Source organism: Enhydra lutris, unplaced genomic scaffold (genome assembly GCF_002288905.1).
Source record: "Enhydra lutris kenyoni isolate GAN:26980312 unplaced genomic scaffold, ASM228890v2 scaffoldscaffold19, whole genome shotgun sequence".
NCBI lineage: Eukaryota > Metazoa > Chordata > Mammalia > Carnivora > Mustelidae > Enhydra > Enhydra lutris.
Window position 1 is genome coordinate 15,540 of NW_019154103.1, and position 22,634 is coordinate 38,173.

The window sequence follows — 22,634 nt, forward strand, 5'->3', positions numbered from 1 at the left end:
CGTGAGTTGGCAGGAGGCATCAGCAGAGGTGGACGGGAGCAGAAGGTCTGGATGTCGCCTGGGTCATCGCTGTGAGAATGAAGGCACCTGGGATTAAGTAAAGCAGGATTTGAAATGGAAGAGACCTGAGCCCCACGGCCCGAACATGAGCTGGGCGGTGGAAGGTCTGGGAGGTCCAGAATTGCAGCAACAAGAAGGGCAGAGGGTGGCAGAGTGGTGTAAAAGGCAAAGGGTGGGGGAGGTGGGGTCTCACAGGGATCACTGATTACACTTGTGGCAAGTGCCCTGAAGGAAAAATACCAGGGACTTTGAAAATCACCAGGCAGTGTGTGAATGGGGAGGGGGGCGGTTGATTCAGATCCAGGGGCTCTCCGGGGAAATAACTTTCAATTCGAGAATTAAAAAAGGAAGGGGAGTTTGTTAGCTTGACCCCCGGGGACTCAAGACTGACATGAAAAAAGAGCCAAAGCCACCTCCCATCAGCAGTGAAAAAAGCTACTGTGGGCAGAGCTTCGGGCTCCTGTAGGAGAGGAGACAAGCACGGTGCTTCCTGGCAGACTGAGGTCCGAGCTGCTCAACCCCTCTTTGCATGTGTAAAATGGGGAACAACAATAGTTATGCCCGTGGCTTTTATGCAATGCAAGTGAGTAAGAGGCGTGCGTCGCCCTAAACACAGAGCATGCTTTATGTAGGAGTTAGCAATTATTATTATTGAAAGAAATTATTTCTTCCGGAATGGCATCCAAGCACAAATTACAGCAGGTCTTTCTGTACTCATTTAATCCCTTCAATAACCCTGTGAGATAGGTTCACGTGAAAAAAACCCCGCAGAGCAGTTTTCTTTTCCTTCTTTCTGAATCAACACTGCCTTCAGCCCCGGCTTTACCTGCATTCTGGGGCTGCGACAAGGGGCCTTTTGTTAAAATCTGGGGCATTTTGGAGGTGGCTTCCTGCCAATCTCCCTTTTAAATGATCAGATGCCGAGCTTTCAGGTGTTCAGATTCCTACGGCTTCAGTTTCTAGGCCAGCAGTTGCTATGGGAGAAGCCAAGTGTTCAAGTGTGTGTCCATGAGGGGACCACCTGGGAAGGCGGTCCCTGTCTGCTGGGCCCCCGCTGGGTGCCAGGGTCCCCACGGACAGCACCTTGGCTGTCAGATGGCCCCTCCCGGGGTTCTGGGTTGGACTCTGCTGAGAGTCACCTCCAGTGTCTCAGAGAAGTGTCCCCATAGGATCATAAACAGCTAAGATCCCCATATGGATAATGGCAAAGGGACTCCCCCCTGTCCCCTGTACATCACCGCAAGCTGTTGGAATGAGGCAAGAACAGCCAGCCTTTTCTTCTTCCTTTCCTCTTCTCCTTTGTTTTCAGATTTACTTCACTGGCTATATTTTTGGAGCACTGCAATCTGAACTGATTCCCTTTTGGAATCATCAGTGGCAAGCTGGAAGTGGAGGGCTAAAACCAAGGGGGTAGTGAGGGAGTAGAAATGGGCAGGTAGAACCCTGGACCCTGGCTACTGGGAAATTGTGCTGGAGTGGAGCTGGCAGTGGCTCAGACCATTGCAAGTGAGCAAGAGAAGTCATCATGACTCAGTTTCCTTTTGCACAGCATTCCGACCTCCCCCCTCATCCATCCCTTTACCTTCCCCATGGTTGGGTCAGATCAGCCTTGTTCAAGACTGTGGGCCGGGGAGGAGGCACAAATGGAAGACAAGGTGACCAGCCACAAATACATTGATTGGTGGCCCACCGTGTACCAGAAATTTATTCTTGAAGACATTCTTGGCGGTAGGTCTGCTTATTCCCATTTTACAGATGAGGATACTGAGGCACAGAAAATTTGCTTACTGCCCAAGGTCACACCGCTACTAGGTGGCAAAGCCAGGATCTCAACTGCTGTCCATTTATGCCCTTTTTACATACTGGGTAGAAATGCTTTGTTCTTTGCAACCCTGTCAGTGCACTGATGGCAGCAAAGCAAGCCTCCAGGAGATTGATGTTTCCAGAAAACTCTTGCTGTCTCTGCACTGGTGTCTCCTCGAGCCAGCTGCCACCACTGTTGAACTGCTCGCTCTCTCTCTCTCTCTCTGGCAAGGTGGAGGCCTCTGCCAAGACCACGGCAAATCCTCACTCACTCTCTCTGAAACAACTCCCCACATTCCTAGCCCTGGTTCCGGCTCGCTGCACGAAAGCCGAGTAGTTATCACTGGTGCGAAATCAGTAGGACCGTTCCAGGCAATCAAATGATTCTGCACAACACCCATCTTGCGCTGGGGGTCAGCTAAGGGGCCCAGTACAAACCCTCCACTCAAGCTTGCCGAGTCAGCCAATCCCACCCATCCTATCTCTAATGCCTGGTCAGAGTCCAACACTGGGGACATGGAGCAGGAAAATGTCGTAGGACGCTCTGCCTTTCCCCACCGCCACGGCCTTCGCGGGGGGCAGGCAGCTGGATGGCATCCACCTAGGTTCAGAGCCAGGAAATGAGGGCCCATGACCAAGCACTCAAGAGCAAATTCCCGCACCCCAGCCTCAGCAGAGTCCCAGGAAACGTCAGGAATAGGAAACAGGAATGCATGCTTCTGGGCGCTGAGGTTAATTTGGGGCAGAACCAGAGAGAGACCAAATAAGGAAAGAGAAACAAGAAGGTGGCACACTTGGTTGCTTAATTGTCTTGCCCTAGTCTTGTGAATCCTGAAAGGGCAACACTGAGCTCTACAGGCCAACCCATACCACTGGCCCCCAGGCACTTCTCAGCATGGCTGCGCTCCCAGTGTCACGTGGCCTGTCCGCTGGTAGGGAGGATCCATGCTCCTTAGGGCCCTGCTCTGGGAACAGAGCAGCAGAAGCCCCTGCAGCAGCAGAAACTCATCCCTCCTGGCCACACTGGCCACTTGCTATCTCCTGCCCCCTGGAAACGTCAGAAATCCCTGCATCCCAGATCACCAGCCTGCCCACTGCTTTGTGCCTGCTGGGAGCCCTCCGAGGCACCAAAAAAATGCGGGCGTAGCCATGTCTACGTGTAAACTCTTCCCTGGGGGCCCGGGCTTCTTACTTCTGTAGCAACCAGACCTGCCAGAGAACAGGAACGTATTCTTCCCAGAATTCCCTAATGCCAGGCCCTGATGTCCCATTGCCTACTCACCTTCTCGATTTGGATGGAGAAAGAGACATCTCAAAGTTAACATGCCCCAAAGCTTCCCTCTCAGTCTTGTCCTGCCTTCCTTCTCCCCCATTCTGAGCAGTGCCAGAACCATCCTTCCAGTTCCTCAGGCAAAAAACCTTCATGTCCAAACCCATATCCTGTCCAAGGACTCTCTCTCCGAGATATATACAGGGTCCCACTGCTTTCTTGCCTCTGAACACAAGCCACAGCCATTTCTCCCCAGGGTTACTGTAATAGCCTCCTGAGTGTCTCACTCCCACCCTTCCCCCTCTTCAGACTGTTCTCACCTGGGAACCACTGCTGCCTTAAAAAGTGTTAAGTCAGGCCACATCACACTCAGCTAAAACAACAACAACAACAACAAAACAACTCTCCAAAGTCTCCTCATCTCACTCAGAGTACTTACAATTGCTCATGAAGCTCTAGGTAATCTGGTACATGTGGCCACACACACACACACACACACACACACACACACACACACACCCCTTTCCTCTCTGACCTCCTCTCCTTATTTATCATCCCCTTGCTCACCCAGTCATCCTGGCCTCTTGTTCGTCTTGAATACGCCATCCCTGCTTCTGCCTCAGGGCCTTCATGCTTGCTATTTCCTTTGTCTGAAGGGCCCTTCCCTTCCTCCCCGAAGTATCACTACAGTTCTCTGTGATAGTTATACAATAAGCTCACCTGCTCTTTGACAGTCTCCCCCTTCAGGAGGTGGAGCCTAATTTCCCTCCCCTTGACAGTGACACAAGTCTAAGGAAGAGAATAAAGCAGAGCGATGGGATGGGACTTCAGGGACTACATCATTGAAGGCACTGCCTCTCCCCGCTCATGTGCTCTCTCTTGGATCACTCACTATAGGGCAAGTCAGCTTCCACATCATGAGGACAATCAGGAAAGGGAGGCCTCCTATCCAGAGTCGCTGGAGGGAGCCACCAGGGAGGCAGACCCTCCTGCTCCAGGCAGGCCTTCAGCGTCTGCGGCCCCAGCCATCAGCTGGACGATGGCCTCATGAGAGATCCTAAGCCAGAAGCACCTGACTAAACTGCTCTGAAATTCCTGACCCTCAGAAACTGCAAGAGATAATAAATCTTTGTTGCTTTAAGCTTCTAAGTTTGGGGGTCCTTTGTTATGCAATCACAGATAATCAATAAGCTTGCTTCCTCATCCCCTTCAAGCTTTTGCTGCGGTGTCCCCTTCACAGAGAACTCTTCCTTTTTTCTTTTCTTTTTATTTATTTATTTATTTTTATTAAAGATTTTTATATATTTGACAGAGATCACAAGTAGGCAGAAAGACAGGAAGAGAGAGAGGAGGAAGCAGGCTCCCTGCTGGGCAGAAAGCCTGATGCGGGGCTCGATCCCAGGACCCTGGGATCCTGACCTGAGCCAGAGGCAGAGGCTTTAACCCACTGAGCCACCAATGGGTGCCCCCAGAGATGTCTTCCTTAACCACCCTCTTGGAAGCAGAATTTCCCCAAGCTGCCTTCTGTGATTTCTTACTCTCCACAGCACCTAACGCCTTCTAATACCCTGTAACGGTTCCGTGTTTCTTGCATGTCCATCTCCTTTTCCTTGGAATATAGGTTCCACAAGGTCAAAGGATCCTGTGTCTTGTTTATTGGCCTGCAGTCAGCACTCAGGAAATATTTGCTGAATGAATAAATGAATGCATGTCACACTTCACCATCCATATTCACTTCCTGGATTCAAGAATCATCCTTTCCTTTTTTTTTTTTTTTTAAGATTTTATTTATTTATTTGTCAGAGAGAGAGCACATGCAAAAGCATGGGGAGAGGTGGGCAGAGGGAGAAGCAGACTCCCCACTGAGCAAGGAGCCCCTTGTGGGACTCCATCTCAGGACCTGGGATCATGACCTGAGCCGGAGGCAGATAGACGCTTCACTGACTGAGCTACCCAGGCGACCCAAGATTCATCCATTTTTAAAACCTTGTTCTGATGCTGTAAAGGATTCTGTCTGGTCTTATCTTTTTTCATGACCACACAGGCTGGAAAAGGCCACTTGGTTTTAGAGAGGGAGGAGGTCCCCCAGCCTCTCTCCTCAAAATAGGTCTGCCCCCAAGTTGAGCACCTTGAAGGCTGGTGGTTTTGTCTTTCATATTTGACTGATGATCAATTTCCAAGGATTTTAGTTTAGTCAAACAGGCTCCACTAGACAAACAGTCCAAGCAGCTGATATCCCGAGCTGAGGCTAATCTGATCGTCCTTGGTGTCTGCACATTTAAGGCCATCATGTGTGGCCAGCCTGCAGTCATGTGGCCCCAAAGGGCAGCTGTGTCCACAGGCCCCTTGCAGGTCCCACTGCACTCCGTATCGGAGATCGAGTTTCAGATACGGGAGAAGGAAAGCATGAGGGCCCAGAGGAGATGGAAAGCCTCTCGCACGAGAAAGGCCTTGTAGGGAGAACACGTTCTGCATTCAGGGCCTGTGTTCTTAGAAAGTTCCATGTCAGCAGCTGTTGTGCAATCACCACTCTTGCTTATCTGCTTCTTAGCTAGGCGTCCTTCCAGGTCTCGTATCTACCCTGGGATATACTGACACTCTGACCAGGAGAGCCCCACCCCAGACCTAGATGGCTGCAGTGTCCTTGGGATACTGCGTCTATATTGTCATAAAGACTAAAAACCCACATACCAGGGCACCTGGGTGGTTCAGTCAGTGAAGGGTCTGATTCTTGTTTTCGGCTCAGGTCACAATCTCAGTGAGCGCTATGTGGTACCTGCTTAAGATTCTCTCCTGCTCCCTCTGGCCCTCCGCTGCTCTCGCACACTTCCTCACTCTCTCTCTTTAAAAAAAAAAAAGCCACATAATAAAAAGGCATTTCTGAGTTTCATGGCATTGTGTGTCCTCTGCGTGACAGGTGTATCTAGGAGGAACAGTCAGTAGATCTGGTTCGGGCCCAGGCTCCAAGTTAATCAGCTGAGGAGGTCGATTTTTGCCTTTGGGCCTTGGTTTCCTCAACTGAAAACGGATTGGTTTTTAGCCCCCCATTCTCTTCTGGCTGCAGCCTTCTCTGACTTGCTGGGAACCCACACTAAAGTACCACAGGCTGTAGGTAAAATAGGGAAACACAGAGCCTGGCACAGAACCAGGGACATTAGTATTATTCATGATAGTAATAATCGGTGATATTTAGTTAGGGCAGAGATTCTCACTCTGCCTATGAAAAAGGCCATATCTGGCCACTGGGGCGAGGGTCCCCAGCAAATTGCAACACTGGAACTTGTCCAGTATGCCTCCCTCCTGAAGCCTCAGATCACCCACCCAGCCATCCAGCGCTCAGAGCCCAGGGAACCACCCTTCCCTCTTTGCCTCCCTCACACCCTTGGTAACTGGCTAAGCCCAGCTCATGCTTCACCTTCAGTGAGACCTACAGAACAACTTGCTGTATTAGGTATGCAAAGTGTTCACACCTTTAAAAAGCCCAAAGCAACTGGCATGGGGTTGTGACCCGGTTTAAGGCAAAGCTGACGGGAAGCGGGGAGAAGTGGCGGGGATGGGTAAGTCCCCAGGGCTTCACCGCACAACTGTACTTGGGCTGAGCCCTTGACTCACCTTCCACAGTGCCCTGACCTCCGGGGTGGAAACTGGCATAGTTGGGTCCCGTGTCACGTGTCCCAAGGCAGGTTACAAATAGTACCCGGATTGGTGAAACCATCCTGACACTCCTGGTTCAAGGGCAGGGAAAGTTACCGTTTTAAGTGCTGCCGACCATTAACAATTAAGAGCAGGAAGAGGGGTTCTATGGCAAAGAGCAGACGTGTGAGTGCAGAAAGGACAGAGCTGACCTGCCAAGGGCCTGCTTCAGTCTTGGAGCGAGGACCTCACGCCTGAATGGCTCAGGTATGGAGGACCTTGTCTCACATTCTAAACAGAGCGCATATTTCAGTGACCTGGTGTCTCCTCAACGCCGTCGCGGATGGGGAGCTGGCAGCAAGGGACTCGCTCCAGTGACCGCAGTCAGGGTCTCCGGAGCGGCAGGAGGGCCGCCTGCAGCTAGGTAGACGGGTCCCAGACCAGAGCGCGGCCTCAGGAACGCAGGGCCCCATCCTGCCTGGGCCACCGCCACATCGGAAAGGGGGCCAGGCGCTTCCCCCGCCCCAGCTCTGGGCCCTGAGCACCCAAAGGAGCCGGTTCCTTTCCTGCTCCCTGGATCTCAGCCCACGCGGCGCGCAGTTCGGGCTGCCCAGAGCAGAGCCTCAGCTGGCCGCCCCCTACCCCGCAAGGCTGCAGGCCAGAGAGGTGGGGGGGGCGCCCATTTCCCCCAGATTCCTAGCGAGCACGGTCACAGGCGAAGCGGTCACATCTGCCGGCCTTGGGCTCCGAGGCCGCACCTCGTTGCCCACGGCCGCGCCCCTGGCCCCACAGGGCAGCGCCCGGTGGCAGCCAGCTCCCGCCTGTCTGCCCTGCCCCGCGGTGCCCCCGCCGCCGCGCCCTCTCTGGCACCGCCTCCTTCTGTAAATACAGTGGCGGCCCGCCCTCCGCGCCAGGACGCGCAGGTGGGAGCGTGCGGTGCGGGCAGCCACACGGAGGCCGCACCCCGCCGGGTGCCCGCGGCCCGCGCTGTCCAGCCGAGCGCGGACCCCGAGGCCGGCGCCGGGCTCCCGGGACGCGCGCCGGCGCACGCACCGCGCCCGCAGGACGAAGCCGCAGGTGAGCGCTCAGGTCCCCGCGCTTCTCCGCACTCCCGTGCGGGCTCGGGCAGAGCGCTTTTGCGGCCAAGGCTTGGTGTCCCGAGCAGCACCGGCGCGGAGGATCCGGAGCTGAGTCTGCGGGGGGTGGGAGCCGCAAGCCCGGCCGCCGGGGGCTGTTGTTGCCCTTGGGTTCCCTGACACCCACGAAAAGATTTCCCATAAAAGACTTTGGGCTGGCTTTACCTCGATCTCCAAACGCGGTAGAACCTTGGGTGTGGTGAGATGCTGGCGATTGGGAAATGTCCTTTGGCTAACAGTGGTGGAGAGGGAGATTTGGCTTTGGGGAAATTAAATGTAGGTTGGTATTTGGAAAAGGTTTAATTTTCTGTTAGTGTAGATATTTTTGTGTCCATTTGTGAATGCATGTAGGAGACAGACAGACTTGACTACCCACCTATTATGGATGAGGGATTTGTACGTATGGCAGGTGTTTAGCCCACTTGTCCATGGATACAGATCCCGTTTCTGGCTTCTTTTTACTCTACTAGTATTTGGGGAATTCGCCTTAAGACATCTGAAGCCTTGTGACTCACTTCAGAGTTGAAGGTACCAGGAATTCAGTGAATTCCTGACAGGACTTTGTAACAGAGAATCACCCTTATCTCTGGAACCAGCAAAAGAGATGACATGATTCAGATTTCTGTTTTTTACACTGCAATATTTTCTTTGTCTCAGAATATTCCATCTTCATGAATATAATTTGTCCAGGTTTAAAATGGAAGCTTATTTCCCTCCTACATTTCCTTCTTTTTCCAACTTCCTTCTGATTAGATTGCACTTTTTCCTGGAAAAGTACTTCCTAGTATAAGACCAGCTATTTGTTTTCTTTACTTAAACTGACCCTCCTTGGATGTGACTTGGGTTTGTCAAGACAGCCTTGGTTACAGCCTCAATTCTGAGCTCCTTCATGTGATCACAGATACATATGGACAAAATATTTTAAGTTTTCTTTCCTTGAGCCAGTAAAAATGGTCTTCACACTTGGGTTGTCTTTTCCACTGCCCCAACTTGAAGTGTCCTGGTAAAATACTCCACTCGTGAGAGTAAGACGAGATAACTAAGATAATAAAGTCAATTTGCATACAGTAGACAGTTATTAACAACTGATTTGGGTCCACTTAATACTCGATGATATCAGCACAGGGCTTGGGTGATCTTGTGGGAGGTGCTTTCCCACTTGATCTCACTTACACTCTCCGTTCAAAGTCAAGTTCTGTTGCTGTTGTGTGCTTTGTAACTGGTGATTTTATCAGCTGCTTATTTTTAACTGAGCCTAAACTTTCTTGTGAAAGTGAAAGGCACCTTGGAGGAGGGTATGTGACAGGCCGCCTGCACACCTGGGAAGAAGGCTTTGCCTGACCTGTTCCAGACTCCCCTGGGTTACCCCGGCCCAGTCAGCCGGGCCCCAGGGTTCCAGTGCCCATGTGAGAACTGAAGAATCACATTTTGACAGAGTTAATTTAAAATCCCCCAAAGTCACTGTGTTCCTGAACTGCCTTCCCCTTCAGTGGAAACGGCTGAATTGCCCCTCCTGCAGGTGTCCTAGCCTTAGAAGAAAGCGGGAGAATGGAAAGTTGCCGCAGTCTAAAATAGGAAATGGAAAGTTAGTTACTGAACGAAAATGTATTGACTCGGAAATGCTCAGAGCAGCTGTGATGAAAAGTGGGATGTCTGTAAATCAGAAATAATCCCTGTAGTTCTTCCTTTACTCACCACTGTTTTGGGGTTTGTTTTGCTTTGTGTTGTTTTGCCGAGGAAGTGAGTTTGTAAGACTCATAACAGGAAAAGCCACACCCAGTTACTTCTCTTGTATGGGTTTTGTTTTTTAAAAGATACTCTTAGGTGCATGGTAATTGCATTTCCTCTTCTTTACTATCTTCATAAAATTACACATTCAGGAGTTTCTGAATGCCAGTGCTTCTGACTCATAAACCAGCTCATTGTTCCATAGTGTATCACTTGCACCAAGTTCTATTCCCTATGATTTCATCCTAGAGTGATTTCTGAAATGGCCAGGGCGGGTCTGGGACACCTGTGCCCACTTTAATTCAATGTTCGGTTGTATTTTCAGAGCTGTTGAAACCATTGGAGGGAAGGAAATCCATCCTGCCCGGTTCAGGGGGAAGGGGCCTCTTCCGGCCATGTCTCCTGTAGCTGCTGCTGACTCAGATGGGGACCGGCGAGACAGGCGTGTCAGCAAGCTCATTTTCTTCCTTTTCGTCTTTGGTGCCGTCCTGCTATGTGTGGGAGTCCTGCTCTCCATCTTCGGGTTCCAGGCCTGCGAGTACAAAATCTTCCCAGACTGCAGCCTGGTGCTAAAGGTCGCTGGGCCTGCCTGTGCCGCGGTCGGGCTCGGGGCTGTGATCCTGGCCCGCTCGAGGGCACGACTTCAGCTCCGGGAGGGGCGCCTGCGGGGCCGGCAGGTGGACCCGGACCAGGCCTTCATCTGTGGAGAGAGCCGCCAGTTTGCCCAGTGCCTCATCTTTGGGTTTCTGTTCTTGACGAGTGGCATGCTCGTCAGCATACTGGGCATCTGGGTCCCTGGGTGTGGCTCAGACTGGGCGCAGGAACCGCTGAATGAGACAGACACGGCTGATGCGGAGCCCCAGACCTGTGGATTCCTGTCCCTGCAGATCATGGGGCCCTTGATTGTACTCATGGGACTGTGTTTCTTTGTGGTGGCCCACGTTAAGAGAAACAACTTGAATGAGGGCCAAGATGCCTCTGAAAGTGAAGACAGACAGACGCAGAGCATGGAGCCTGTCCAGGTCACTGTAGGTATGTGGTTGTCGTTCCTGGGCACACTCACATTGCAGTGGCTGTGGTTTCAGGGCTCCACTGGGTTATCCTTGGGCCTGGCCTAGATTCCCTTTTCGCTCTTACACACACATGCACACGCGCACATGTGCACACACGCACACACACATGCACACGGTGCTACTTGCTAAGCCCTGTAAGAATCCTTGTGCACATCTTCTCCCAGCAATTCCTTGTGATTGAGCACAAGCTTTGGGATAATAAGTCATGATCTTGACTGAGGTCACAGAGCAAATTAAGAGGAAGGTGAGAAAAATTGCTAGCACAGCCTGGGAGCCTTCTGTCATGTTAGAGACCAGCCAAGTGACATTGAAAGCTAGGGCACTGTGTTGGACACGTACATTCTCATCCCTGGCTGTCCGTGGTAAGTCCTTAACCCCTTCTAGGCTCCAGCTTATGTATATATAAAATGAGCATTGCATTGCTAAGATCCCTTCTAGCACTAACAATTCTAGGATTCTGTTTGCCCCAAGTCCCTCGATCTTCTGTGTTTTGAGCGGGCTTTCCACACTGTTTCCCACATCGTTCTCCACTTTCTGTAACTTTATCCTTGGCGTCAGGGTGGAGGCAAAGTTTAGAAATAGTGGCCCAGACAGCGATGAAACATGATCGCACCTGTCACTTCTCTCCCCCATGGCATGTCGAGAGATGACTTTTGGGTTCTCGGGCTCTGTGGAAGAGATGGATGACAATTTCCTGGGGTCAGGCCCCCTAGAGCAGAACATCAGTAGCTGGGGCCTCAGTTTCACACAACCACAGAGAAACCCCACTGGTGCTTGTTTTTGAAAATCACTTCTTTCCCCCCAGTCTGCTCCTTTTGAAAAGGTAAAGCTGAAGCCAGAGCCGTGACATCTAAAAGACTAGGCATAGAGCATTATGGGGCAAAAACACTGGAGGGAAGAGAGTCGGGGAATGAGAGGTTTCTCATGGTTGGGGCAGTCTGCCAGAGGGAGCACTACTCTCTGGGGGAGGTCCCTATACCGCCAGCCCTGCCAGTACCGGCCTCAGTGAGCAAGGGCAGAGGGGTTTACACACCAATCCTGGAACTGCAGTTGAAACTCCCATGCTAATATTTGTGTGGTTATATATTTGCAGTGACCACACCGATATTAGTTATACAGTAATAAGAGCTAGCACAGATACGGGGCTCATTCCAGGGCCAGATACCCATCCAAGTGCCCTACACGGGCCTACTCTGTCCAAGTTGTTCACACCTGTGACAACCCAATGAGATACTCTTAGTATCTCCATGTGAGGGTGAAGAAACTGAGGCACAGGGAGAGCACAGACTAGCAAGGATAGAGCCGGGCCTCAAACCCAGGCTGGGGCATGCACCGACTCCAGTCCCCACAGAACCCTGGGAGGGACTCTGGGCAGGTGTCTGTAACTCTGTTCCTGCTGGTTTCATCCTTCCCCAAAAGCTGTGGGTTAGCTGTTACCTGACCAAAGGGCTTGCCCTGTGTTATAGGTGTGCTCAGTCCTTTTGGGGAACACAGTGGGGACAAGTAAATACACTTTTTTGACGCTCATAGTGTTCCACGTAGTTGGGAGCATTTCGACGTGTGCCCTTCGGGTGTCCTATCAGGGGACCTCTGGGGCCCAGCCTCCCTCCTGATGGCTGGAATTGGGTGACAGCAGAAAGCAGGGTGGTTGGTGTAGGGACATAGTGACTCCCGGGCTGGGGAGGAGGGTGCTCATCCTGATGTTGGGACTCCATCCTCCATCCTAAAATCTTTTCCGCTTAACCCTTTAAGTTCCATCGAACCTGTGAAAGTCTGGCAGCCTAACTCCTTGTTTTTCTTTCCTTTGATATTATGGGATAGGGTTGAAATTTTCAGGAAACGTGCCTTTTAGCCTAATTGATAAGAATTGAGACATTGTCTATCAACGGTCAGTTCTGCCTTATGAGGGATTGGGATCATGAGAGGCAGTTCTTGGTGAAGTCCCAGAATTCAGTTGTTCCTAGATTGGAAGCCCCTCTTCCCCAGATGTGTGCTATCACCACCCTGGGCACACCCGGTGCTGGGTCCTGGACACCCAGGCAGGAACATGAGACAGCTCTCCCTTGAGGGATGTCTGCTGTCAACTCAGAGGACATCAAGTCCTTCAGGATATAGTGAAAGGGCAACTGAGGGGGGATGGGACTGCTTTTAGGGAGAGCAGGTCGCAAGGCTTGGGAGGGCAGGAACTGATGGGCAGAGGCTTGGACAACCCTCCCAGACAGGTGGTGACCCTGCGCACTTCCTTGTTTGCATTGGACAGGTGACTGGCCTGCTCTGGAGGCTTATTCCCAGCTCCTTTGTTCTACACTGTGTAATTAAAGTAAACAGTCAGCCTTACTTCCTCTAACCTACCCAGACCTGTGAAAAAAAATTAAACGAGAAGCCCAAGATAACCAGTAGACATTATCAAGTTTAGGTGAGCAATGTCTGTCTTAAACCTTCACTGCCATGCGCTTGCAGGAGAGAAAGGGTTAACACATCTTCATGGGAGCCACTGAGGCAGCCAGGAGAGGGGCTGCCAGCTGGAGGGTTTCCTCCCACATGCGCACATGCAAATCCATGCCCCTGGCTGGCTGTGGCTTATGCGGAAAGCACCTTTGTGGGTCCCTTACCAGCACTGTTGTAACCACCAGGCTTGACGTCCTCCTGCCTGTTCTCTGAGGCAGGTACAGTTATGGCTGGCCTGCAAGTCCCCAGTGTGGCAGTTGAGGCCTGTGGGGGTTAAATCACTCACTCGGGGCCACACTGAGTTGGTCATTGGCAGATGGTTGCTTACCTAGCCGAGGGTCACACGCCCACTCACGCCCGCTGCCAGGACACATGGCCTACCTCCCTGCTGTGACTCAAAGTCCTCTCCTTCATTCTCCCTGCCTTGTCCTTTGGTGCTGCCAGTTCCTCAGAGGCTACCCTCAAACTGCTATGGAGTGGGGTGCTGCCACAAGTCTAGAATGTTCTAGGCAGCTCACGTGGTGTGTTTGGTATTGGAATTGGAGTCCAAATGAGAGCTTGTATCTGGTGTCTCTTTCTCCTCCCCAAAATGTGGGCTGTGTTCTGGAGAGAACAGCAGCAACAGAAATGCAAAAAGGAAAAGGAAAAAAAAAAAAAAAAAAAAGCTTATTTTGGAGTGTGACTTCCTTTTGTAAAGCTTGAGTGAAATGTTGGGAGAGAAAAGACTCTAGAAGAGCATATACCACAGGTACCACGGTAACAGACATCCGCTGTCCCCTCACCTGTCCTTTGCTCAGACGCTGAAACTGCATGTAAGGAACAGGCACTTTATTGAACTGCTAATGGTCGGCAATTTAAAATTTCAAGTTGCGAAGGAGAAAAGCTCTGCAGCAGGAGGCATCCCAAGAAAGAAAATGCTTCCCAAGAAAGCAAGCGCTTGAGCTCAGACTGACTAGGAAAATATTGGCGCACTGTTTGAAAAAACTGTGGTATGATATACGTAACATAAAAGTTACCATTTTAAGCATTTTTAAGCAGAGAGTGACATTAAGTACATTCGCAGTGTTCTGCAACCATCACTGCTCTCAAGTTCTAGGAGTTTGTGATCATCAAAGAGAAACCGCCCCCATTAAACACTCACTTGAATCCCCCTCCCTGCCTTGCCCCAACCCCTGGCAACCTCCACGCTCCCTCTCTGTGAATTTGATAGGCCCACTTTTAAATTCTGGAGTTAGCATAGGAGGTTTGACCCTTTGTATTCATGGGCAAGATACGTAATTAATTTATTTTACTCCTGCTAATGGGCTTGCATTTATTACTCATCTGTCTTTGATGAAATATTGTGTTTCCTTAGGTGACGCCGTGATAATATTCCCGCCTCCGCCACCACCTTACTTTCCCGAGTCTTCAGCTTCTACAGTAACTCCGAGTCCTGGGGCTAATGGTTTGCTTCCCAGCGAAAATCCACCTTCGTATTACAGTATTTTTAACTATGGGTAAGGCTTTGCATTTGAACGTCAAGGGTAGGCGTGTTTAACTTTCTCAGGCCTGTGCCTGAACTCAGGCCAAATTAGCTTTAAGGCTGTGGTACAGGAATAAACATGTGAGCATGAGTATCTTTTTTGCCGATATGATGTCAGAACTATTGCCTTAATGTTAAGAGGACCTTTCAGAAACGCTGGGCAGCACATACATTAAAAATTACAAAAGTGGTTAGATAGGAAGCCTCCTCCAGGCATCTTCACTAGGCCCCCTGGCAGGGGTGATCCACAAATGTTTAACCCATTATTAGCCAGACTGAGCACCGGAGCAGGGCTTAGGAGGGCCCCTGCTGTGTTAGGCTTTGCCACTTTAGATCAGGGGAGACCTGGCGGTCCTAGGGGACCTCCAGCAGGTGCAGAGGGTTTCAGTATCTCATGGAGGTACTTGGGTGACCCCAACCTGACCAAGCTGGGCTTCTGCTCCAATCTGAAGTTGACAGGGTGGTGGGCCAGAGATCCAGAGATGGATTTAGGAATTGTCCTGCCTGGAGGAAGGGGAGATAAGGTCCTGGACATTTGCGTAATTCTGTTAGTGAATTTTTGTATTCTTTTCTCCAATGATGAGCTTGCCCAAGCCCTAAATAAATGTCTGTTAACTTAAAACAAACTCCTACTTGCTGCTACCATGATTTCTGAGTGCCACATCTGGCTTTGCTCATATTCTCTCGTGTAATTCTCCTGGGTAGCTGAGATGGCACTCATTGTTTTACAGATGAGGAGACCAAGGCTTAGTGAGGTGAAATAACTTGTTCAGGATCACACAGCTGGAAAGCAGCAGAGTGGCAATTCAGAGGCAGGTCTGCCCTTTACTAGAGCTCATGCCAGGAGCCAGTATGCTTTCTTGACTTCCTTCACGTTTTTGGATTATGATTTAATTTTCTCTTTGTGTAAGTTTGTTTCCCTTATGTGAGCTGTCTCCAAAGACAGAAAGGTAGAGAATAGTAACTCTGCACGCGTGTATGCTTTCTGGATGGCAATGACACGTTCTTACCTTGTCATGTCTTCTCGATGACAAGAGAAAGAGCAATGGGGTAAAACTCTCTTAATGTGACAGTTGGCTCTAAGGAAGGAAGGGAATCAAGGCATACCTGTAAGAAACAGAATAGGGAAGAAATTACTCCTTAGTAATTTCTAAATACTCCTAAACACATGTAATCCAACATTTGAAAAGAACCTCATACTTATGGTATGTTACTGTTCCCCTCTCTTCCCTTTCTGTTCTCCCTCCTTTTTAGTAGGACTTCAACTCCTGAGGGCCAAGGCACAGCCTCCGAGAGAGATCGTGAATCTATATACACCATTTCTGGGACTGCTGTGTCCTCTGAGATCTTAATCACTCCACATCTCTCCCCCGAACTGCCTCCCAGATATGAAGAAAAAGAAATGGCGGCAACCGCAACGTCATCTCCATCTTCTGAGCCTTCCCCACCATGAACTGTGGACTCTGGTTCCATTTTCTATAAATCGACCACTATTTTATTTAATTTGTTTTTTAATAAAAAAAAAAAAAAATACCATGGCACCGGCTCTGTTCTGATTCCCCTGGCATTGCAGCATCCACATCAGTAGCGAATGTTCTGGATCAAGCGTGCTCTGGACCACAGGAGACATCATGTGCCTCCAGCCCACCTATAGTCGGTTCTCTCATTGAGACCTGCTACATTCGAAGTGGTGGGTGAAGAAACAAAGGCTCTGAGAGGCTACTTAACTTATTCCAGGTCACAGCGCTTCTAAATGGTGAAGCTGAGTTTTGAACCCATGTAGGGTTGTGGAAGTCGTTATCGTGTGCTGCTCAAAGGCTGACCAGAGGCCATTGTTCGTGGTTAACCCAGTTCTGTTTCCAGTGTTAACTGCTTTTGGGCAGAGAAACCAGATTACTCTCATTTCTTTATTATTTCTTCTTCCTCTTCTTTTCTTCCCTCTCCCTCTCTTCATTCTTCCTCCTCTCATGTTCCCCTTTCTTTCTTTCATTTTGTAAGAAGGTAACTAGGCCTTTTACACTGGGGCATTTTCAGCTCACTCATATCTGGAAGCCTCCTTACAGTGAAGTGACAATTTCAGAAAAGAGATTTCTTGGGCTCCTGGGATAACTCAATTCCCCTGGAGAGGTCCAGGAAGGAGATGCCTTTCTGTTACAATGTGCTGGTCTGACTGCATGGCCCACCAACTTTTAGTCTTATGAGGCTACTGATGAACCAAAGAGTTGGGCAGCATGGTAAGTATTTAATTCTAGATAGAAATCAGAAATAACCACTAAGTGTTAGCAGTTGTACCTGTGAGAAACTGACTTTGAGAAAATGAAAATCTATAGTAACAGCACGGTTGATAACACAATTTGATGTAGCAAAAATGTGCACATTTTATGCCTTTACACAAGCCATAGCCCCTATAAAAATCTGTATTACCCAGCAGTTAATTGCCTAAAAGCAGAACTTAAGGGCGTTAATGCTCCACTAGTTTCACCAAAGTCATGACTGATTTCGTGGAAATTGCCACCACCATAAATCATGGGAAACAGTCTGTACCAGCAGCACTGCTCTCTCTCTCTCTGAATTGGACATTTATTGGATTGAACTGCTCTTAAAATTCTGCTGCTTTTTTTCCCTGGAAAGTTAGTTATTCACATTTTAAAATTAGAACAAAGGGTGGATTATTACCACTTCCTCCTACTGTTATTTGTTTAAAATGATGAAGCTGAAATTTCTAGGTAGACTGACTTAGTTTTAAACACATAGGATTTCTCCTCAATAACCAAGATCTTTCAATGGCTCAGAGCTGGGATTGTAACTAAGTATTTTACCTTTGTATGCTAATAAAATTAAAATGCAGTTAGAGGGCTCCTGGGTGGCTCAGTTGGTTAAGTGGCTGCTTCAGCTCAGGTCATGATCCCAGGGTCCTGGGATGGAGCCCCACATCGGGTTCCCTGCTCAGCAGAAAGCCTGTTTCTCTCTCTCCCACTGCCTGACACTCAGCCTACTCGTGCATTCTGTCTCTATCTCTCAGATAAACAAATAAAAAATCCTAAAAAAAAAAAATAAATAAAATGCAGTTAGAAAGTCTCAGCTCTAAGTCTGACCTTCTGGTTAGGGAAGTCTATTCAACCTCTGTCAGTCTCCACAGTGCTCAGCAAGGTGGAGCCTGGAGAACCTGGGGCACTGTGAGAGGTCCCCGAGGGTGAGGAAGTCTACTGCCAGACTGAAGTCACAGATGGCAGAGCTGGGGCAAATCATTTGGTCATAGAAGATGTACCCTATGCCTGTCAAGGTTCTGGCAAATGGTGACAGCTTCCAAAAACCCACCCACTGGACAGTCACTCAATTTTTCGTTCATATGTGTTAACATTTATTTTTATTTTTATTTATTTTTAAGATTTTTATTTATTTTTTGACAGAGAGACAGCAAGGGAGGGAACACAAGCAGGGGGAGAGGGAGAGAGAGAAGCAGGCTTTCCTTCGAGCAGGGAGCCTGATGCGGGGCTCCATCCCAGGACCTTGGGATCATTACCTGAGCTGAAGGCAGATGCCCAACAACTGAGCCACCCAGGCACCCCAACATTTTTTTAATTGAAGCAAAATTCATATAACATAAAACGAACCATTTCAAGGTGAACAATTCAGTGGCATTGGGTACATTCATAACATTGTATGACCACTTCCTCTGATTCCAAAATATTTTCATTCCCCCAAAAGAAAACCCATTAAACAGTCATTCTCGATTGCCTCCTTCCCCTTACCCCTTGGGAACCACCAATCTGTTCTGTCTCTGTAGATTTACCTTTTCCAGGTATTTCATGATGTTTTTTGAAATTCATCCACATCACAAAATGTATCAATACTTCATTGCTTTTAAGAGCGGAGGGATACTGCATTGTATGGATAAGCCATAGTTTACTCATCCACCCATTGGTGGAAATCCAGGTTGTGGCCACTTTTTGTTATTACGATAAGTGCAGCTACAGACATTTGTGTACAAGCATCCATTAGAGTGCCTGTTCTACTTCTTTTAGTTATATATGTAGGAATGGAATTGCTGGACCATATGCTAATTTTAAGTTTTTGAGGAAATGAAAACTGTCGCCCACAGAGGTCGTACCTTTTTCCACTCCCCCTGGCCGTGTATGAGAGTTCCAATGCACCATCATCACCATCACCATCACCGCCATCACCATCACCACCAGGATCACCATCATCATTATTACTATAGCAATCTTAGTTAGCATGAAATGGTGTCTCATTCTGGTTTTCATTTCCATTTCTCTAGTGACTAAGCATATTGGATATCTTCCCACATGTGTTACTTGTTTTTCGGAGACTGAAACATTCTCGTAAGTGGCATAGAAAATCTTATGCCTGGGTCCCTTCCTGTGGTATTGGGAGGCATGATACCCACCTTGTGGAGAACCGTGAGGAGCTTTGTGAGGTCAGGTGGGATGACCCATGCCAGACACACTGTATGGCCACACTGCCTCCATGCCACGAGAACCTGTTCTTGTGAACTCTTTGTCCTCTCCTGGGGTCAGTTAAGTGGACTAACCCAATCAACCAATTCTACTGAAATGAAAAGCTAATGTTGGACCAGGCAAAGTCCCTTTGTTCTTTCTTTAGTTTACAAGCTTAGGAGGAACACAACAGGCCAAGGGAAGCATGTTTCCAGAGTATGATAGCTGAGGGAGAAGCAAGTATGTGGTCATCCAGTTTCCACCTGAGAGGTGGCAGTGGGGTAGGGCGAGGCCTGTGGGACATCCTGCTGTGATGTGTCTGTTGGCCTTTGATATGGTTGCTTTGCAGAGGAATGAGGTCAGGCAGGTGGTGGGTGGCCCTGGAAGGGAGGCACCATTCCAGGGCAAGTCATAGGAAAGGAATGGGTCTAAAGATAGGAAGTGAACCTCAGAAGGTGGCCTCAGGTGGGCAGAAGACAGACAGTAGTCTGGAGGGATCTATGAGGGCCCACAATGATAAGAACCAGAATTAACTATTGAAAAAGTTAACATCCCGAGTTCCATTCCAGACTGGGCCAATAAATCCACATCTCCAGGACGGTAGTGCTTCTCATCTGGGAACCTGGGAAACACTGCCTGTGGGGACAATAGAAATGGCAGAGGCCACACCATGTGGGCTGAATTATCTGGGATTATGAGTCCCTTGTGACTTCTAGGCCTTCACACAACCCAGCCCATGCTAAGGGTCTTAAAAGGAAAGAATGTGGGTTTGCCATCAGCACCCCAGTGTGGATGCGGGCTTCACACAGTCTCGTCAGTCGAGCCTTCCTGGCGGCTCCGTCAGGGATGCTTGAGACAACCCCAGGGGCATGGGGAAACCAAGTCAGAGGCCCTTGCCTCTTTCATATGGGGAGTCCTTCCAAATTTCCAGACTGGGGGACTTTGGACTCATGTATTTGGGAAGGCATGTTTCTTTGTGTTGGGAGCAGTCAGGACTGCTGGGTGCCTACTGCTGGGAACATCGATGTTTGTCCTGACAAGGTGGAGCAGAAGAAAATATTCTTCAGGTTGAAATGGAAAATGCTTGAAAATGTCTGAATGGGAAATAGTATGAGAATAGTATGAGACTTCCTTCCTCTCAGTGCCTCTCAGCCTCCGATGAGTCAGTTAGGAGAGCTCCCCCAGTCAGAGGGGTGGGCTGGGCTCCTCCTGCTACCGCCCTGGATGTAGGAAAACCCGATCCTTGCGCTTCTGGTGTAGGAACTTCTCCAAAGGAGAGAGAAGTTGGGAAGCACACTGCAGGGGTGGTAGGTGGCCCAGAAGGGTGAGACATCCTCTGACCCTTGGTGGGGAACCAGGCATGGTCTGTCTACATGCCACGAGCCCTCCTGGGATCTGGCATACCTTGGATTCTTGGAGTTGGCTGCTACCAACCCAAGTGCCCCAACAGGAGCAAAGGAGAGGCTTGGATGCAGCTTTCCCAGGTGAAAAAGGCTTTGTGGGGAAGGGGGCAGATTTCAGCTGGGTGATGCATGTGATTGTTTGAAAGGGGTATCTGTCCCTCACCTCACTCGGGGGAGTGCCCCTATCTGCTGTGGGGTGAGGGTCGGGGGCTGAGATGGGGTCAGTGCTAGAAGTTCACTGCTCCATCTGCTTTCTGGAAGCTGCTTGGCCCTGAAGGGGCTAGAAGGTGGGTAAGGTAGGTTGGTGGGGGTAGATGAGCCACCACGTTCTCGCATGCTCAACCACTCAAAGGGCACTTATTTAAAGGCCTGTAGGCACTCACTCACCTCCTAGATTCTCATCCTCAGGCTCTCAAGCTTTCCTCCCACTTCGTGGTGCTCAGGCAGTAAAGTTGCTAGGAGCTGAACGCCCTCCCACTGCTGCTCTCTCTGGGGAACCTGCAGTGTTGGAGTTGAAGCCCAGCTCCGACAGGTGCCAGGCCAAGCAGCTTCCCTGCCCTGTCTCCTCCCTGCTGCTCTGTGAGAAGTGACAAGTTACTACAGGTCCCATGGGTGCTGTCTGGCAGATCCTGATGGCTTTCACCAGGCCTGTGTCCTTTGTGGCTATGCACTGAAAAGGGCTCATAATGCCCAGTTAGATGTGACCATGGGCAGGTCACTGCTCTGCTCCCACGCTGGGCTGTTTCTGGGGTGCCCTTCAGCCCTGGAAAGGAGCTCAAACTGGAGTCTGTAAGTCTCAAAGAGTCTCTTCTTTCCATAGTAGGCTGCTGACTTTGGGATTCTTTATCCCTTTGAATTATAATTCAATATTACTACTAATAAAATTAGTGAGTAAAGGAAAAGAGTTTTGAAGTTTTTAAATCCTTAAGATATATTTCATTAAGCCCAAATATAAACTTAGAGTAGAAAATTGGAAGTCACTTAAATAATTCTTTTTCTCTGTATTACTAATGTGACATACAATTAGGGTCATTTATCCCCATTTATATTTAATATTAATGTTAATTTTGCTTTTAAATTAAATTTTTTTAAAGATTTACTATTTGAGAGAGACTGAGAGTGAGAGCATGAGCAAGGGGAGGGGCAGAGGGAGAGGCAGAGAGAGAATCCCAAGCAGGCTCCCCACTGAGTGTGGAGCCCGACATGGAGCTTAAACCCACAACCCTGAGATCATGACCTGAGCCAAAGAAATCAAGAGTTGGATCCCAACCCACTGAGCCACCCAGGTGCCTCAATTTAACTTTATCTTTGAACACATAAAACATATGCTATATTAAAAAGTGTACATAAAGGATGGTTCCATCCTTTACTCCTCTCCCCTGTCCCACCTACCCCTCTAAGTCATCATTCCTCTTATTAGTTTCAGTTGTATCCCCCTGGTGTTTCCTTTTTGATACTTATATTTTATAATGTACATTTTTATATAATGTATAATATATACATTACATATAATGTATATATAATGTATTTTATATATGAACACTAATATGCATTGCAACATATATACTGATATATGGGATACAACATTGCTAATTTTATAGGCCTGTGTTTATGTACGTAGGCGCACACACGAATACATGCTACTCTGCTCCTTGCTTTTTTCATCTAATACTATCTATTGCCAATGACTCCATAGGTAGAGACCTTTCTCATTTTTTGGTATAGCTACATAGTACCCCATAGCGTGACTATACCATGTGCTCAGCCCTTCCTCTAATTATGGACCTTTAGGTTTGTTTCTAATCTTTTAATATTATAAATAATACCACAGTGAATACCCTTGTGCTTCTGTTGTTTTTGATTAGACAAGGTCTAGGTTCAGAGCAAGCTCTGCATGACATGGCCACTTTAACAGGGAAACGAGGGTGTGATTGGGAGAGATGATGCCAATTGTTCCTCAGAGGGTGGGGGGATGCCTCTCATGCTCTAACTGGCAAAAGACATAAGTGCCTATTTCCTTACCACTTCAACAACAGAATGTGTTATCCAAATCCAACTTCTGGATTTTTGCCCTTCTGATAAGAGAGATCCTAGCCCAGGA

The 22,634-nt window shown here is 49.0% G+C and overlaps 1 protein-coding gene across 2 annotated transcripts; it reads left to right on the forward strand.

Annotated features, from left to right (window-relative positions):
* The first annotated feature begins 10,025 nt into the window (after positions 1 to 10,025).
* LOC111148432 (transmembrane protein 171) lies at positions 10,026 to 16,144 on the forward strand. 2 transcript variants are annotated; one of them, XM_022504960.1, is made up of 3 exons: positions 10,026 to 10,662; positions 14,506 to 14,647; positions 15,928 to 16,144. In XM_022504960.1, exons 1-3 carry the CDS (start codon positions 10,026 to 10,028, stop codon positions 16,124 to 16,126), a joined length of 978 nt encoding a protein of 325 aa, XP_022360668.1. In that variant the 3' UTR covers positions 16,127 to 16,144. The 2 variants fall into 2 exon arrangements, with proteins under 2 accessions (XP_022360668.1, XP_022360669.1); XM_022504961.1 differs by having other exon boundaries at positions 15,931 to 16,144.
* The last annotated feature ends 6,490 nt before the right edge of the window (positions 16,145 to 22,634 follow it).